General features: G+C 42.5%; 1 protein-coding gene across 2 annotated transcripts; it reads left to right on the forward strand.

Moving 5' to 3' along the window:
* The first annotated feature begins 4838 nt into the window (after positions 1–4838).
* On the forward strand, positions 4839–18069 carry LOC117673950 (monoacylglycerol lipase ABHD6-like). Of its 2 annotated transcripts, none has more exons than XM_034431681.3 (8): positions 4839–4978; positions 8507–8663; positions 9792–9905; positions 12028–12160; positions 13687–13844; positions 14420–14474; positions 16429–16529; positions 17448–18069. In XM_034431681.3, exons 1-8 carry the CDS (start codon positions 4866–4868, stop codon positions 17622–17624), a joined length of 1008 nt encoding a protein of 335 aa, XP_034287572.1. In that variant the 5' UTR covers positions 4839–4865; the 3' UTR covers positions 17625–18069. The 2 variants fall into 2 exon arrangements, with proteins under 2 accessions (XP_034287572.1, XP_087739910.1); XM_087883784.1 differs by having other exon boundaries at positions 14420–14453.
* The last annotated feature ends 290 nt before the right edge of the window (positions 18070–18359 follow it).

Here is an 18359-nt window from a genome sequence, read left to right on the forward strand (position 1 = left end):
TGGAACTTACCGTATTTTTCGGAGTATAAGATGCAACTTAGTTTTTGGGGAGGAAAATAGGGGAAAAAATCTGCCTACCTTGTTTTCATCTGGCTAGCGTCCTTGGTCTGGTCAGCTTCAGCACATTAGTTTGCTGGGTTTTATCCCCTGCTTGGGGATAAAAAACAGCTTCTAAAGCACAACTAATTTTTGGAGAGAGAAGCAATGAGAAAAGCAGGCAAAGCACGGAGATCGTTTTACTCGCTAGCGCCTCATTAGGGCTGAAAAAAAGCTTCACTGCTGAGAGTTGGAGGGAGCAGGCAAAGCAGGGAAGATCATTTCACTGAAAAAAAGCTTAGCACGGAGATCATTTCACTTGCTAGCGCCTCTTTAGGGCTGAAAAAAAGCTTCGAGAAAGCTACATTCGGAGTACAAGACGCACCCAAATTTTCAGCCTCTTTTAGGAGGGAAAAAAGTGCATCTTATACTCCGAAAAATACGATAAGTGCTTTTGCTATAGTGCTATTGCTATAAATATATACCAGTTGCCAAAAGTCCAACTTTTGATCACGTGGCCCTAGGGATGCTGTGATGGTCGTAAGTATGAAAAGTGACTTTGAATGGTCACTTACCATTACAATGGTTGTAAGTCGAGGGCTACTTGTATATATTGTTTTGCTTTCTTGCATTATTTCTCTTTTTTCATGTGTACTATCTTTTATTGTTCTATTCAAAACTTTTAGTAAAATTATATTTTTTAAAACCCTTTTGATTTTTTTTTCAAGGTGCCAGAGCGATGAAAAGAAGAGCTAACCAAGTGCCAAAAGGCAGTTTCCAGAGATTCCAGATGTGGGAGGGAGAATTAATTTATCCTAACACCTCCACATGAGCAAGGCAGCTTTTAAAGCCTCTTCCATCCCGCTTCAAAATGCAGATCAGCCAACAATTGCACAGAAGCACCAAGAGTGGATGGACACTCATCATACTTACTCATCTCAGGTAAGACTCTATGGAAAAAACAGGGATGTTTCCAGTTAGTTTCCAAGTGTCTGTTTCTGCCCATTGTTTACAATCCTATACAAATATTGCTGGAAGGAAGTACCATGAAAGCTGACAGAGTTTCTATATGTTGTCATAACTCAGATTTGTAAATTCAAAAAAGGAAAGGCTAAATAACCTGTTAAGACAAAGTAAATGTTATTTACTTACAGTGTATGAATAACATGAACCAACCCAAGGGACAGCTCTTCCTCATTAGTTTACTTTATCTGCAAGCTTTTGATATTTTTTTGGTATCTTTTTTAAGGAAAAAGAAAGAATTTTTAATGTATTTGAATATTAGTTAAAAAAAGAAAGACTTTTTACAAGAAAAATTGTAAAAGCTAACTTAGTTGGAATATGTATGTTAAACAGATATTTGTGTGTGTGTGTGTGTGTGTGTATAACCAAAGACCTACATATATATATATATATATAGATAGATAGATAGATAGATAGATAGATAGATAGATATAGATATAGATATAGATATAGATATAGATATAGATATAGATATAGATATATACATACATACATACATACATACATACATACATACATACATGTGTGTTTTTCTTTTAGCCAGGTTTTTCCTACGTAACCTGTCTGCCAGAAGAAAAAAGCCCAGAATCGAGTGGATGAGATTCCACTGAGCTAGGGCTGTAGAAAAATCTTGGTTACGTAGGAAAACCTGGCTAAAAGAAAAACACACATAAAACCTACGAAGAGTAAGAAAATAGATATATATATACATATATATTGTCTTGAATGTGACTGCTTGAGGGCTCTTGGATTAGAGCTGAAAGGCGAAAGGGATGCAGTATGCTCCCTCCCACATGCTGGGGTAGACCAGGTGCCTCAATAGAAAAACAATCTCTCCCCTGGCTCAAGGTGATGAAGGAAGGAGAACTTGTGGCTCAGAGGTTAATACAACTGCCTAACATGCAGGCAGCCCAAGTTCGAATCCAAGTAAGGGTATGGCTAGCTGATAAGAGCTAAATCCTAACCCTTAAAATTGCTAGAAGGTAAAATGTGCATCTGCATTGGTGATAAAACAGACACAAACCAAACTATACTACTATGCACAGAGAACTAGTGTGGTTTTCCCTTAACTTCCATAAATCTGACCCTGGAGAGAAAACACTTTGAACAGAAAATGGTAGTGAGCAAATAGATGCTGTCTTTGGAGTCATCTGATTTTCAGAGGTTGCAAGAAATACAGGGCAGGATGGAAGGAAGGGAAAGAAAGGCTTGTTTCTGTTCCTCACCTTTAAATGCTATTTTTTAAAAAATAGTCTCCCAGTTACAAATGGTAGAGTGAATTATTGGAGGCCAGTTCATAGAGTCGTCTGCCAACTTCCCCAGACTCAGAGATGTAGGTGGAGGTGGGGGATAGAACTGAGGATCTGAGAAAGTCTTGGTTGCAAAGCTTCTCCTGGTCAATTCCACAGTTGCAAAACTCCTTCTCCTTAGCACAGGGTTGTCAAACTTGATTTCATTGAGGGCCACATCAGGGTTGTGTTTGACCTCGAGGGCCAGGGTGGGCATGGCCAGTTCGATGTCACTCATGTCGGGGGCACCTGTGGTGGCCAAGTGCTAAGGCAGGACTTCCCTAAGACCCTTCCTCACTCTCATTATAATCTCCTTCCTTCCTTCCTTCCTTCCTTCCTTCCTTCCTTCCTTCCTTCCTTCCTTCCTTCCTTCCTTCTCTTCTTTTTCCTGCCTTCTTCATTCTCCTTTCTTCTTCTTTCCCCTCTTTCCTTATTTTTCCTTTCTTGCTCTCTTCCCATCTTTTCTTCTTTTTCTTTGTCTCTCCTCTTTCCTTTTCTCCTTTCCTGTCCCTTCTTGCATGCTCAAATGCAAAAGGGGAAACATTGCTCCTTTTGTTTTGTTTTGTTTTGAGTTTGTTTTGCTAGCCCTCTGCCAGAGAAAACGGAGGCATGTGCGGCCCTCCCGAGCTGCGTTTTCACTGGCAGAGGCACGGCGGGCCAGTACTTTGCTGTTTCCAGGGCGGCCCTTAAGCACCCTAGGGGCCCGCGGGCCTTGAGTTTGACACCCCTGCCTTAGCACCTAGCAATAGCATTTAGATTTATATACCGCTTCATAGTGCTCTTACAGCCATCTCTAAGCAGTTTACAGAGTCAGCATATTGCCCCCAACAATCTGGTCCTCATTTTACTGACCTTGGAAGGATGGAAGGCTGAGTCCACCATGAGCTGATGAGGATCAAACCCCTGGAAGTCAACAGAATTAGCCTGCAATACTGCATTCTAACCACTGTGCTACCACCAATCCTCCTCCTCTTTCTCCTCCTTCTCTCCTCCTCCTCCTCCTCCACCATTAGAAGTACACCAGCCTGGAAGAGAGAATCTTATTTCTTATCCCAAGAACAATTTGATTGCAGCCTGTAATCTTTACTTTATAGAGAATTTCTGTTTGGAAATAGGTTTTCCAGAATTTCAGTCTGGAAATTTGATTTGTATCTGATCACTTCCATGGGCATTTGTTCAGAATGACCAATATAAACAAAGTGGTAAATAGTCATTGAGATAAACTCCCTCATCCTGACTCATCCTGCTCATCCGGAGGATGATCTAGATTGCTAAGGAACTCACAGGTGTGGCGTTTAGCTCCTCTGAGTCATGAATGCAATTTTACGTTGTTGAAAGCTGTTTCAGGATTGTATACTGTGGCTGATATTTATATTTCCCCCGTACTGAATAAATTAATCCATCATTTTTACATTTTCATATGTGTTTGTGTGTTCTTTCCAATTTAAAAAAAGCTTGAAGAAGAGCACACAGTGACTGTAAACCTCATTTCAAAATATTGTCACCTGCCTCCTTTTCATATTCCCAAAATTAACAGAATTAATTTCATGTCCAGGTCACTTGGGGATGATATACTTTCTGGTCATAAGAGCATAAGAAGAACCTTGTGGGATCTATCTAAAGCAGGGGTGTCAAACTCAAGGCCTGGATACGGCCCACAGGGTGCTTAGATCTGGCCCGTGGGGGCATCCTGGAAACAGTGAAAGATTGACCCACAGTGCCTCTGCCAGTGAAAACGGAGCTCAGGAGGGCCTCCGTTTTCATTGGCAGAGGGTTGCAGAAGGCCATCGCAGGTGAAAACGGAGCTCGGGAGCCTGTTTTAGCTGGAAGAGCGCTCGGGCCACCACAGGTGGCCCCGACACGAGTGACGTGGAGCTGGCCATGCCCACCCTGGCCATGCCTACCCCAGCCCCCTGAGGTCAAACTCAACCCTGATGCGGCCCTCAATGAAATTGAGTTTGACACCCCTGATCTAAAGACATATCTAGTTCAGCATTCTGTTTGAGGTGACCAGACATTGGTCTTGTTTCCAAAAAGGCTTATCAAGAGCTATAATGCCCTAGGATTTTAGGTAATCCGTAGCTTCTAAAGGCCAAAAACTTTTAAAAGTCTTATCCCCCATAAGTATATCTGATTTCTTTTGAAAACTATCCTGATTGTTTATTTTGTGGATGCAAATTTCACAGGTTATTTGTTCACTTTACAGGGAAGTCATTTCTGTCATTAAAAGGGGCCCTAGTACTTCAAATCCATAAAATTCCTTCTTATATGATCATGTATACATTACTAATAATAAATAGCTTAATCCTTCATGAATGTGCAAACCTTATAGTGAGGTTGTCCATGTTACTGGCCATCCCACTAACTAGGGTATAATTAACTAGACAGTATAATTAAATCCTTGCTCTTATCATCTGAGTCTTTGGTTAACAGAATCTAAAATCTTGAAGCCATGTATATTTATGTCTCGTTTCTTTAGGCAACAAGAGCAATAAAGAAGCACTTTAATTTACAGGCATGGATTGCAACATGGTCAAAATGATCACACATGGTGTGTTAGACATCTTAATTAACTTCTTTATCTCAAAGTACAATCAGCTACCTTCACTGATATTCAGGTTTATTATCTGGTAAGTCTATTTCTTATAAAATACACAACATACTTGGTCAGTTAGATCACAGTTCACGTATTGTGTACTGATCTATAGTGCCCATTTTCTGAAGTCTTGTCCAAAAATAGCTCAGATGACTCGTTGGTGATATAAATGACAAGGTGGGATGAAGTGGTACGGAACTGTTTTATTTTATTTATTTATTTATTTATTTATTTTATTGAATTTCTATACCGCCCTACTCCCGAAGGACTCAGGGCGGTGAACAGCCATGAAATAAAACACATACATATACAAAATTTAAAATCGAATAAAATGAATTAAATAAATTTGGCTGAATTGATACCCATAATTTAAAATACCCATATTTTAAAATACAGTAAAAATTTAAAATTTACACTTAAAAGGGAGAAGATTTAGGCGAGGCCAGCTTGATGAAATAAAAGAGTCTTCAGCTCGCGGCGGAAGGTGCGCAGATTCGGAATCCTCCGTATCTCTGGGGGGAGCTCATTCCAGATCGTCGGTGCCCCCACAGAGAAGGCTCTCCCCCTAGGGGCCGACAGCCGACATTGTTTGGCCGACGGCACCTGGAGGAGCCCCTCTCTGTGGGAGCGTACTGGTCGGTGGGAGGCTATTGATGGTAGTAGGCGGTCCCGTAAGTAACCAGGTCCTAAGCCATGGAGCGCTTTAAAGGTGGTAACCAGAACCTTGAAGCGCACCCGGAAGACCACCGGGAGCCAGTGCAGCTTGCGCAGGAGAGGTGTTACATGGGAGCTCCACGCTGCTCCCATAACCACCCGCGCGGCCGCACTCTGCGCCAGTTGGAGCCTCCGGGTGCACCTCAAGGGCAGCCCCATGTAGAGAGCGTTACAATAGTCCAGACGAGAGGTGACGAGGGCATGAGTGACTGTGCGTAACGAGTCCCTTTTAAAAGGACAGCCCCTCCTTCACCTGTCAACTGGGCTATTTTTTGGACATGGGTCTACCAATCTTCCAGAAGCAGATTCTACCTTCGGAAATAGTCTGGTCTAAAGCATCTCTATACCTGTCATCTGTCACATGAGCCATTTGAAAGGAGGCTAGGTCTCCATCCCAACTATCCATTCACACTCACCCTAGCCTACCTGCTTCTAAGGAGAGCAACTGGGCATGGTTTTTCCCGCAAATACTGGATGGAAGGGGAAGCAATGCCAGGAAATCCCCCAATTAGGGGGAAGGGAGGGAGGGGGGAGAAAGGAAGGAAGGAAGGAAGGAAGGAAGGAAGGAAGGAAGGAAGGAAGGAAGGAAGGAAGGAAGGAAAAAAAATCCCTATGGACTGAAGACAAGATCAAGTCAATATCATGATGAAACTTTGGGAGTTCTAGGGTACCTTTATGCTGTTATTGGGCTCATGTGAAGAAAGGTCCTTTGAACTATGTACCAGCAGCCAAATATTTTTTAAAGGAAATGTGAGTACTAGGAAGTCTGATCTTGAATAGCCACAGCTCCCAACATTTCCAGGCACAGAGAATGCGTCAACGCCGTTAGGTAGTCAGGATCAAGACATCAACTGTTCTGGAAGTCTATAACTCCTTTTATTGAGAATGCCTATAATAATAGATTCATATGAGCCTGATTGTACCATACCTCCCTATGAATCAAGGAACTATTTCTGAATGTTATCTTGTTTCTCAGGCCTTAAGAAATGTTTTGCCTAGGTAATTGTCTTGTATCTTTCTATCAAGATCAGCTTCCTTACACTTTATAACCCGGGACTATGAAACTTTTAGTAAATAATCTTAGAATTTTGCCATGTGGGAATGGTACCTACTTTCAGAGTCTTCTCCTCACTGGCACAAACATCTTTGCCAACTTGTGTTCTCTCTCTCACTCTCCCTCCCTCCCTCCCTCCCTCTTTTTTTTTTTTTTTACTATGTTTCTCTAATGCAATGATGGCGAATCTTTTCCGCACCGAGTGCCCAAACCGAAATGCACATGCATGTGCGTGCATGCGCATGCCAGGGCACCAGAAACCTGAAGACCAGCTGGCCAGTGGGCGCATGCCTGTTTTTGGGTTGGTTTTGGTTGTTTTTTGGGCCATTTTCAGGCCATTTTGAGGGCATTTTTTGAGCCATTTTCGGGCTGTTTTTGGGCCATTTTGGGGGCATTTTTGGGCCGTTTTTCAGCACTGCCACCCATGAAGACCAGTTCACCACTCTAGCACACATAAAGAAAAATGCCCCCAAAATGGCCCGAAAAATGGCCTGGTTTTTCATTTTCCGGCTCTATGGTACCCGCAAAGACCAGCTGGCTGGCGCGCATGTGCACGCCAGAAACCAAAAAATCAGCTGGTGACGGCGCACATGCCCACAGAGAGGGCTCTGCGTGCCACCTCTGGCACATGTGCCATAGGTTCGCCATCACGGCTCTAATGTCTGGGAACTTCAATCCCAGCTCATGGATGAGATGGTCTTTGGTCATTGTTGGCTATAAGGGAATATTCTCCTTATTTGAAAACTGTCCAAAGGCAGCTTCAAAGATGTAAAATGTGTTAGGTTACATCACCCATTACCTTGAAGGAAAGTGAGGGAACTGGCTGTGACTTGGAGCAAAGGCAATAGAGACACAATAATGGTTGGCAACAGAAATCGCCAATATTCATGCTAGTATTGCTTTTAGCTGATTGAGCGGTGCGGTGGCTTAGAGGTAAAGGTGCTCTCCTCACACTCAGGAGGTTGAGACTTCAATCCTAAGAAGATGTTTCTCTATCAGGGCACAAAGAGAAAATATCTGCTGCGAACTCCACATAGGTGTCAGGAAGAGCATCCAGTCAGTAAATTCTCACTTCCATTCAATTACCTTGACTCCACCCCAATAAAAGCTTATAAGGGTCACAAAAATTAAAAAAAAATATTTTAGCGGATTCAAGGGTGGGTGGAGAGCACTTCACCTCAGCTGGAAGGAAAGACACAAAGGTTCGACTCTCTCCTATAATCATTCCCTGATTTACCTTGCTTATCTAACAGGCTTAAGCAGGTAACTCATTGCATTGATGTTTAGGGTTACCTTGTGTGTCTTGTCACTTCCCCCTCTCCGTATTCCCTTTCCACAACCTCACACCATTCTAGAAGCAACTAGCTTACAACAGCTACAACAGCTTTCATAGCCTCTTCCACAAAATCCCCATCAGCCTCCTATACCAGGGGTCTGCAACAATAAACACTCAAAGAGCCATTTGGACCCATTTCCCACAAAAAAGAAAACACCAGGAGCCACACAACCCTGTCCGTGCCTGACTATTTCTTGAGCGGCCACAAAACTAGCATATGTAGTTGAATTAAATGTTCTTTTTTCTTCTGAAACTTTTCTTTTCTTGGATTTATTTATGGTTGGCCTACCGGGGGTTGAAAAGTGCAATAAATCATGTGCCGGCGGATGTTGCACATTGGCAGTTGTGACACATATTTTGAGTGACAGGGAGCCACAGCAGAGGGGTGAAAGAGCCACATGCGGCTCCAGAGCCGCAGGTTGCTGACCCCTGTCCTATACTGTTCTCCATTCTTTCAGGACTAAGCGTCTGAGTATGGGTGTGAAGGTGAAGTATCTTGACAGTGAGGGCTACCGGTTCAGATACTTCACGCGAGGGAAGCCTGGATCCCAACCATCTGTGCTGATGCTTCATGGATTCTCCCTCAACAAAGACATGTGGTTAAATACCATTGGAGTAGGTCTTCCTTTTATTCTAGCTTGGATGGTGCTAGTCTGGCCTTGGGTGCTAGAAATCATAGAAGGAACCTCTTGTGTGCTTGCTGGAGCCTTCTTTCTTTTAAAGGAAATGTGCCCATACCATTCCCTGTGTCCCATCTGCCTACAGCCCCCAAGCCTCCTTGCCATTGGGCAGAGTGGGATGGGTGAAAGACCAAAGATAAAGCTGTGGGTGTCTCTGAAGTACAGCCTGCCCCACTTCCTCCAAGTAGGAGAACCATCTCCAGAGTCCCTGGCTAGAATGGGTGATGTCCGTATCTAAAGCTCTACCCAATTCTTCTGCTTCTGTATCTTCTTGGGTGTAGCTGAGAACCAGCCATCTGTCACTATGATAAAGCAGGCTGGGAAATTCAAGATCCTGTGCAAATTGTTGCTCTTATGAGCTTTGGGCTATCAATAGAAGGAGCCTGGTGGTGCAGTGGACTAAACTACTGTTAAAGTAGTATTTAGCTGCCAGCTGCCTGCAATTACTGTGAGTTCAATTCTCACCAGGCTCAAGGTTGACTCAGCCTTCCATCCTTCCGAGGTAGGTAAAATGAGGACCCGGTTTGTGGGGGCAATAAGCTGACTGTATAAAATAGAACACCGCTTAGTGGGGGGCCAAAAGCCCTACTAAGCAGGTATATATAAAAATATGAAGGCTATTACTTAAAAGCATTGTAAGCTGCCCTGAGTCTCTGGAGAAGGGCAGCATATAAATCAAACTAATAATAATAATAATAATAATAATAATAATAATAATAATAATAGTAGTAGTAGTAGTAGTAGTAGTAGTAGTAGTAGTAGTAGTAGCATGTCACTGGTGGAGCAGCTAGCAAGGGAGTGAAACCTAAAGGAGGATCTTCCCAAATATATCAGTGAAGTTTAAGCATGCTCACTGCTTTCCAAAATGCTTCAGTTGATGAGAGGAGTGGAAGAAAAGGAAAAGATGGGGTAGGGTGGGAGTGGCGGATTGGAGAAGAGAACTGGATCTGGTCTGGGACCAAGAATAGCATTTCTTCTCTAGTCCTGCTTTGGGCAGTGTGGAGAACCAGCTATTCTTGCTTTGATTTCTAGGTTTCACATGCAGAACCATTTCCCCCAATAGGTCTTTCCTAAGGACCTCCACTTGATCTGCCTTGATCTGCCAGGTCACGGGGGAACCACTCGCTTGCTCGCAGAAAGTCACACGGCAGTTGCTCAAGCTAAAAGAATACACCAGGTAGAGTATCTCTTGAACTGTGATGTGATACATTGTTCTTTGAATTGGTGAGTGGCAGCAAAGGGGGAAACTGAGGAGGGATGAGACATTGGATATAAACCAAGGTGAGACTTACTGTGCAATGAAAAATATAAAAAGCATCTATTCTTTGTATTAAAAATGTAGAACCTCCTTTGAGTCAAGCATGACTTCATGGGTTTGTCCATTTAATTTCTTGGAGACAAACAGAATTTTGCCCCTGACTTCCATCTTTTTGTTTTTACTTTTTCACTCTGGATCAGGCATTCCTAATGTTAGTCAGATTGAACCTTGCTTAGCTTTCCAAGATGAAACAAGGTTGGTTAGATGTTGCCATCTATATTTTCGTTAAAAGTGCACATAAAGGAAATCCAGTGCTTTATCATCAATCCCTTCCAAAGTCTCACAGATGTGTGAAGTAGCTGTGTATTGTATGATACTTAAATAGTATTCTTTTCATTCCTATTCAATAATTTCTTCTTGGATACAGATTATCCAGCTTTAACCTCAAAACAGTTCAAGGAAAAATAGGTTGTAGCTATGATTTGCCCATGGGTACTTAATGAACTTTAGAGAGTTAAAGAAGTGAACCCAAATCTCTACAGCTAAGTCCAACATGGAAAACATCGCAATTGTGTGTTCCTTATCCCCTTACTAATCTCAATGAATCCTAGTTACTTGGGGTTTACTTAGGATGACTTCAATCTGATGTTGTGTGATTGTTATGACAATCCTAGAAAAATATGCTCAGGCCCATTGTGATTAAAAATTTCCCCAACACTTGATTTGTGCAATATTTTCATATTTGAGCCATGGTGGTACAATGGTAAAATAAGGAACCAGGGTGTTGGGGGGCAATATGCTGACTCTGTAAATTGCTTAGAGAGGGCTGTAAAGCACTGTGAAGTGGTATATAAGTCTAAGTGCTATTGCCATGTTTTGGACTGGGATTGCAAATGGGACATCAACTGTCACGTCCAGTAGTGAAATCTAAAATTTGTTACTACCGGTTCTGTGGGCGTGGCTTGGTGGTGGTGGTGGGGGTAATGTGACTGGGTGGGCATGGCCAATTTTTTTTTTTTACTTTTAAAACCATTTTTTCCTACAACCTCTTCAGCGAAGAGGTTGTAAAAAAATGCTTTCAAAAGGCTCTGACGATCCCAGCTGAGTTGCCTGATCGGCAGAGACTTTTTTTCTTTGCCTCTAACGATCAGGCAACTCAGCTTTGATCGTCAGAGGCATTTAAAAGAAAAAAAGTCTCTGCAGATCAGGCAACTCAGCTTGGATCATCAGAGGCATTTAAAAGAAAAAAAGGGTTTTTTTCTTTTAAAAGCCTTTGATGATCCCAGCTGAGCCACGCAATCATCAGAGGCTTTTTTTTTTACTTTTAAAAGCATTTTTTCAGCCGAAGAGATTGTAGAAAAAATGCTTTTAAAGTAAAAAAAAAAGCCTCTGATGATTGTGCGGCTCAGCTGGGCATGGGGGGGGGGCAGGGACTTTTGCTACCGGTTCTCCGAATCACCTGCCTCCATTGCTACCGGATCAGGCGATCCGGTCCGAACCGGGAGCATTTCACCCCTGGTCACGTCCAAGAATCGGTCAGTCTTGTGCACTCTCCTGTAGAGGGAAAGCTTTCAAGTATTCAGTATTCATCTTATATGGTGAGCACCTTAATAAAGAGCTGTAGCAGATGTTCTCAACTTTGCCATTATTACTTTTGTTTCATCTTTATCCCTGTGAGATACATGTTCCATATTTTGGAAATAACAACATTGTTTTATAGGCTTACACCGTATAACCAAATGTATTTACAAAATGCACTTTATTACCACAATTCCTTCTTTAATCAATCTTGTTCTTACTGCTTGATGACATTCTTACTTGTCATGTTAGATGCTGCTGTATCAGCCATATAAACAGTGATCTGCATGGATCACTGAATCCCGAGCAATGTTTCACCCTACCTGGCAGTATGAACTCATCCTGTGTAACTAATTTAGTGGTCATTATATTGTGCAATTAGTTCCAGAAAGAAGGGATTAGGGTGGGGGAGCATCTCATGAAAGAACAACCACAATCTCTTTGTTCCCGATGTTTGTTTCAGTTTGTCCAGTGTGCTGGCCTGAACCACAAGCCTTTCCACCTGGTTGGCATGTCCATGGGAGGCATGGTTGCTGGGGTTTATGCCGCTCTCTATCCAGCCCACGTCTCCTCTTTAGCCCTCCTCTGCCCAGCTGGTAAGTATTTACATCAAGTAAGTGAAGAGTGAAGGAAAAAAGACAGAATGCTTGGCCCAAACTCTAAATTATAAAACGAGAAATGGATGGGCTCTTTGGAGATGCCTTCTCTGATCAGAAACTTCTTCGTGCATTTCTGCATAGCTACTTCTAGAGTTCACCTCCAGATCAGGGGTGGGTTCTACTTACCTTTACTACCGGTTCGCAGCGGGGCCGTGTGCGCTGCCATCTTTTTTTCCTCACCAACTTTTTCTTTTACTTTTGTGCCTTCAAGTCAGTCGTGGCCCCTAGCCACAGCCAGGTCTTGCAGTTTTCTTGGTGAGATTTCAAAAGTGATTGCTCTTGTGGCTCTTCTTGGGGCTTGGAGAGAGGGACTGGCTCAAGGCTACCCAGTTGGCTTTGTGCCTACTGTAAGTAGGGAGTAGAACTCACATTCTCCTGGTTTCTAGCCTCGGACCTTCAGCCACTACATCCAGCTGGCTCTCCTCCAATCTTTTAATCATTCATTTTTTAGTCATTCCTCTTTCACCAGAGCCATGGTGGTTAGAATGCAGTACTAGAGCCGTGGTGGCGCAGTGGTTAGAATGCAGTACTGCAGGCTATTTCTGCTGACTGCCAGCTGCTTGCAATTTGCCAGTTTGAATCTCACCAAGTTCAAGGTTGACTCAGCCTTCCATCCTTCCAAGGTTGGTAAAATGAGGACCCAGATTGTTGGGGGGCAGTATGCTGACTCTGTAAACTGCTTAGAGAGGGCTGGAAAGCACTGTGAAGCAGTATATAAGTGCTATTGCTATTGCTAATTCTGCTGACTGCCAGGAGTTCAATCCTGACTGGCTCAAGGTTGACTCAGTCTTCCATCCTTCCGAGGTCGGTAAAATGAGATTGTTGGGGGCAATATGCTGACTCTGCAAACTGCTTAGAGAGGGCTGTAAACCAGAGTTCCCCAACCTTTCTGGATTGTGGACTGCTGCAAAAAGCGGGAGAGGGGATGGTTTCATGCGAGTAGTCGGCAAGGGCGTGTGTACGCACAGCTCTATTTGTGCAAGCGGCGGGCATACGTGCCCACAGCTCACACAAGGGGGATGTGCATGAATGCTTGTGCTCACCCACTTTGGGCGGCTCAGTACTAGGCCATGGCTCAGAGACTGGGGATCCTTGCTGTAAAGCAGTATATAAGTCTAAGTACTATTGCTATTGAATATTTATGTGAAGCGGTATATAAGACTAAGTGCTATTGCTATTGAATATTTATGTGAAGCGGTATATAAATCTAAGTGCTATTGCTATTGAATATTTATGTGAAGCGGTATATAAGTCTAAGTGCTATTGCTATTGAATATTTATGTGAAGCAGTATATAAGTCTAAGTGCTATTGCTATTTATCAGCTGAGGATATTGATAAATGAAATTATTTCACTTTAACACATTTTTAGTATTATTTCTATATTTTTAAGATTCTTGCTAGTTTTGTTCTAGAGTGGTAGTAATTTTTAAAAATATATTCCATATTCTCACCCTATTTTTAGGTCTGAAGATTCCAAAACAAACCGAACTCTTTCTGTGGTTAAAAAAGCTAGTTTTATCAAAGGATCCTGCTGAGCCTGCTCTTGTTTCGCTTACTAAGGAGCGAATAGAAAACTTCATGAAAATTTGCCTATACCAACCCAGCTTTTTAAAGATGCAGGTGAAGAACTGACCTTTTCCTAGATTGCTGCTCTCTGTGTCCCCTGTAATACCATCTCCCATTTCTCCTCAAGTTCTTTTACAAATGATTGAAATTTAAGATGGAAGGGAGACCAGCATCGTATTTCCCAAATACTAGAATAACAAAAGAGATGCATGGCTCCTTCCTTCCTTCCTTCCTTCCTTCCTTCCTTCCTTCCTTCCTCCCTCCCTCCCTCCCTCCCTCCATTTACTCTGCTCTTTTTCAAGAAAGGCCCCCTTTTGCGACCTTCTGACAAGCAAAGTCAATGGGGAATCCAGATTCACTTAACAACCATGTTACTAACTTAACAATTGCAGTGATTCACTTAACAGCTGTGGCAAGAGAGCTTCTAAAATGGGGCAAAACTCACTTAACAAATATCTTGTTAGCCACAGAAATTTTGAGCTGTCATAAGTCGAGGATTACCACTAGTATCCTCCTGCAGTTATGCACCTAATCTACGAATCAAATAGAGAAAATGTTGGAAAAGATGGCACTGTAAATTTTAACACTGCCTTAACTGCTGATTTATACTTTTCTCCTTTCACCTTTAGCTCCTAAAGGGATACCTTGAGGATCGGAAACCAAGTAAGATGTTTTTTACATTGTGTAGGTACAAGACACAGCATGGACCAGACTTGGCTACTCATCCATATTTTAGAATGGAGTACTCCAACTTTTCCGGCTTTGCAGACCAGTGGGGGGAAGGGAGAGGGGATGGTTCCCCATGAGTGGCCGGCAAATACATGCAGCTTTATTTGTGCGAGTGCTGGGATTGTGCACATGCCGCTTGTGCAAATGGAGCATCCACACATACACTTGCCCACTGCTCATGCAAGTGGAGATGTGTGTGCATGCAGTACACTTTCCTGCCACTTTTGCAGCCCGGTTTGAAATGGCTCATAGCCCAGTAGTGGTCCACGGCCCGGGGATTGGAGACCTATTTTAGAAGGGCCAGCATACATTTAATATCAAGAGAATCCATCCAGGGAGCTGCAGCCAAAACCAGCCCTTCATTCAAGACATTTTCACTGGATTTGTTTCAGATATGAACATTTCTGTTTTCTACAATGAGAAAATAATCCTGAAAAGGACTGATATATTAGCAAAATGTGGGTCTATTTTACTATACATTTTTTAAAAAATTTGATTTATATGCCGCCCTTCTCCGGAGACTCAGGGCGGCTTACAATGCGTTAAGCAATAGCCTTCATTCTTTTGTATGTTTTATACAAAGTCAGCTTATTGCCCCCACAAACTGGGTCCTCATTTCACCTACCTTAGAAAGGATGGAAGGCTGAGTCAACCTTGAGCCTTGGAGAGATTCGAACCAGCAGAAATTGCAGGCAGCTGTGTTAATTACAGGGTGCACTAAACCCCTAAACATTTCTTTAATGAAGCAGAGAAAACAGGTTAAGCAAGGCTTCTGAAATTCTTTCCACTGTTTAACATTAGCTCTGTTCTGGATCATATCACAGGAAAGAAGGCAGCTTACAATGGAAGAGGCACTAACATTTGTTTGTTTGTTTGTTTGTTTATTGAGTACGTATTAGATAATATATATAAGTATAAGCATGAATTGAATACATAAAATGAATACAATTAAAGGGAACATTAGGACAGGGATGGTAGGCACGCTGGTGCTCTTATGCATGCCCCTTACAGACCTCTTAGGAATGGGGTGAGGTCAACAGTAGGCAGTCTAAGGTTAAAATTTTGGGCCAATGAATGCCCTTGGCCACACATTTCAGGATCATCACAATGAGGCAGTTTTACAAGCCCTCCAAGGGTGTTAGGAATATAACCCCCATAATTCCCAGTCAACTCAACTCCCATTGGGTGAAGAGTCCAGAGGTTGTTGCCCAGCTACATTTAGAGAGAAGCAAATTGGAGAAGCTGCAGGACTAGCATCAGGCAAATGAGAGCGCAAAGAGTTAACTCCTGGAGCTGAATGAATGTTCCATATCGGATTTCCTCATCCCATCATTATGAAGTGCGATGGCTCAGTGCTTTGCTCCAGCAGTTCGAGTTCTAGCACTGCGTGGTGGGGTGAGCTCCTGTCACTCGCCTCAGCTTCTGCCCACCTAACAGTTCAGAAGCATGTTCTATGCGAGTAGTTAAATAAGTATCATTTTGGTGGGGGAGACGAGGATGGATTGTGTGGATGGTTAGAATCCTGCCAGTACTGAACCCACCCCAGTTGCGATGTCCATTTGAGGCGGCTTAGGGAGAGGGAGAGGGCCTCAGATGCTGCTGCAGGAGAAAGCACTTGGTCTTTCTTTCTGGTGCAGTGTTAGCTCGCCCTCCTGTGGCCCACCTTGAGAAGTGCATGAGGGTGTACCAAATAGAGCTAGTAAACAAGATAGCCAAACTACTACTCTGCATAGCATTGTAGTCTTCTGGCTAATGTAACATCGCCATATGCTAAATAAATAAATTTCCCATTATTCATAAGAATAAGAATACTGAAGATCAGACACTCAGGGAAAACACAGGACGAGTGTCCTTGCTTATTAAGAATGGAAAGAAACCACCTCAATTTTACTTCCTTTTATTGAGAAAGGTTTTCTGGACCTCACCAGCACTGAATCGAAGTATAGCCTCCATGACAACATGAGGAAAATCAAAGCTCCCACCCAGATCATTTGGGGAAAGGAGGACAAGGTAAGGGATTTATGTGTATCTGGGGTTCTGTGCACACTTATGTAATTTTAGAATCAGGCAAGAGAACCAATCCTGCAATGGAAATTGTACTGCTATGGTTGTTCATTTGCTGATAGTTTCATTGTTCCTGGTGGAAATGCTTGACTTGAAAATAATTCTCAGTTGTTATTCTGAAGGTGACATCCTGCAGTTCAGTCAACAGCTTGAAAGTTTTGCCTACATTTCAAGAGGAGGAAAGTTTGTACAGAGGGTTGAGGGAGGCCCTTTGAAAGGGGGCATGGCAAAGGCTTATTCTGGGGTGTTAAGCAGCATCTGCAGACAGGATGAAAGGCAACACTACTGTATTTTAAATCCAGAATTGGGAGAAATGTAACAGACATTTTTTCCTTCCACTATCCTATACCCTCACTCTTATACTTTTTAATAAAAGTTTTCATACATTTCTTAGAAGCCACCTAAAGTGACTTGGTTGAGATGAGCAGCAATAGAAATTGAATGGATGGATGGATGATGAAATCTCATTTATCCTAAAAACAATGAGGCAAATCCAAACAAATGAAATAATGGTAGAGAGAATATCCTGATGAATCTTAGTGGTCAAAAGGTTGAACTATTAACAGTAAATAAAAACAATGGTAGCGCTAGCACTGATGATCTTTGGGTAATGAAATGTCTGCAAGAAAACAAAACAAGCTCAGAAAGCACCAAGAAACCTTCTTTACATCATAACAGAACTCACACGTAACCTGGCTATACAATTCAAGCCATTAAAACCTGAATATCTGAGAATAGCGGAGATGCAATTTAAAATATCAATTACTATTAAAAGCTTGTGAACTGAACATTGCTCCAAGAGCAAATGCAAGGTGGCATATTTTAATTGTGATGGGAAGACATTCCTTGTTTTGTTTTGTGTAGGTTTTTGATTCTTCGGGTGCAGAAATTCTGGCGGCTGCCATTCCTAATTCCCAAGTGCATTGGCTGGAAAAATGTGGACACTTCATAACCCTCGAGAGACCCAGGACATCTGCAAGGCTCCTCTTGGAATTCTACAAATCAGTCTGTGACTCAGCTGCGCAGAAGAAGGTGGCCTGAGGCTCAGGAAGTGCCAGATGGCTGGAGACCGGCAAGACCCATATTAACTTCTTTGGCTGATACAATGGGAGCTACAACTAGATACTTAGTAGGCAGCAGAGGAGGTGAAGACCTAGAGAAAATAACCACCACCATTCCATAGACAGGTCAAGAATTGATCCAACTTTCTAATGAAACTTGTACTTGTGTGTGTGTAGCATTGTTGCGTTACTCCATGTAGCTACGTTTACCTCTTCTTCACACCAATTGCCTTTCCTCTGTTGTTGAAATTGAGGCCTGAGCAAAGAATATTTCCAAATATGGTCAGAACAGCTTTTCAGATTTCTGCATTGTAAAGTTGTATGGTTTCTGGCACAGTGACCCAGAACCAAAATTTCCTCAATTTTCTCCAATATCAAAGGAACAGCTCCAAATAGGAAGATAAATCAGATGTCAGACACTCCAACCTATTGCCTCTGGAATCTATTTATTTTAGGAACCCTGATACCAAAAAGATTCCAATGATGACAGATAGAACAAGGCTGCTTGGCTGACTTCGTGCAACAGCCAAAGTCTGCTCTGAGAAAAGGAAATTTTAGATTAGCAGGGAGCAAAGGGTTTCATCTCTACCTTGTCAATCTATCCCAGCAGGGCACTGGATTTAATTATTTCAATTGTATCTTTCTACTTTTTACAGGATTAAAAATAGTTTTAAAAATTCCTCCCTTGGGGGCATGCTGAGCCTGCAATATAGCA

The sequence above is a fragment of the Pantherophis guttatus genome, chromosome 2 (assembly GCF_059756535.1).
Source record: "Pantherophis guttatus breed Tessera chromosome 2, ASM5975653v1, whole genome shotgun sequence".
NCBI lineage: Eukaryota > Metazoa > Chordata > Lepidosauria > Squamata > Colubridae > Pantherophis > Pantherophis guttatus.

Coding starts and splice junctions, on each gene's coding strand:
- LOC117673950 (XM_034431681.3), top strand. CDS start 4,866: ATGGATTGCAACATGGTCAAAATGATCACACATGGTGTGTTAGACATC. Junction 9,906..12,027: donor AAGCTAAAAGAATACACCAG/GTAGAGTATCTC, acceptor TGTTTGTTTCAG/TTTGTCCAGTGTGCTGGCCT. Junction 16,530..17,447: donor TTTGGGGAAAGGAGGACAAG/GTAAGGGATTTA, acceptor TGTTTTGTGTAG/GTTTTTGATTCTTCGGGTGC.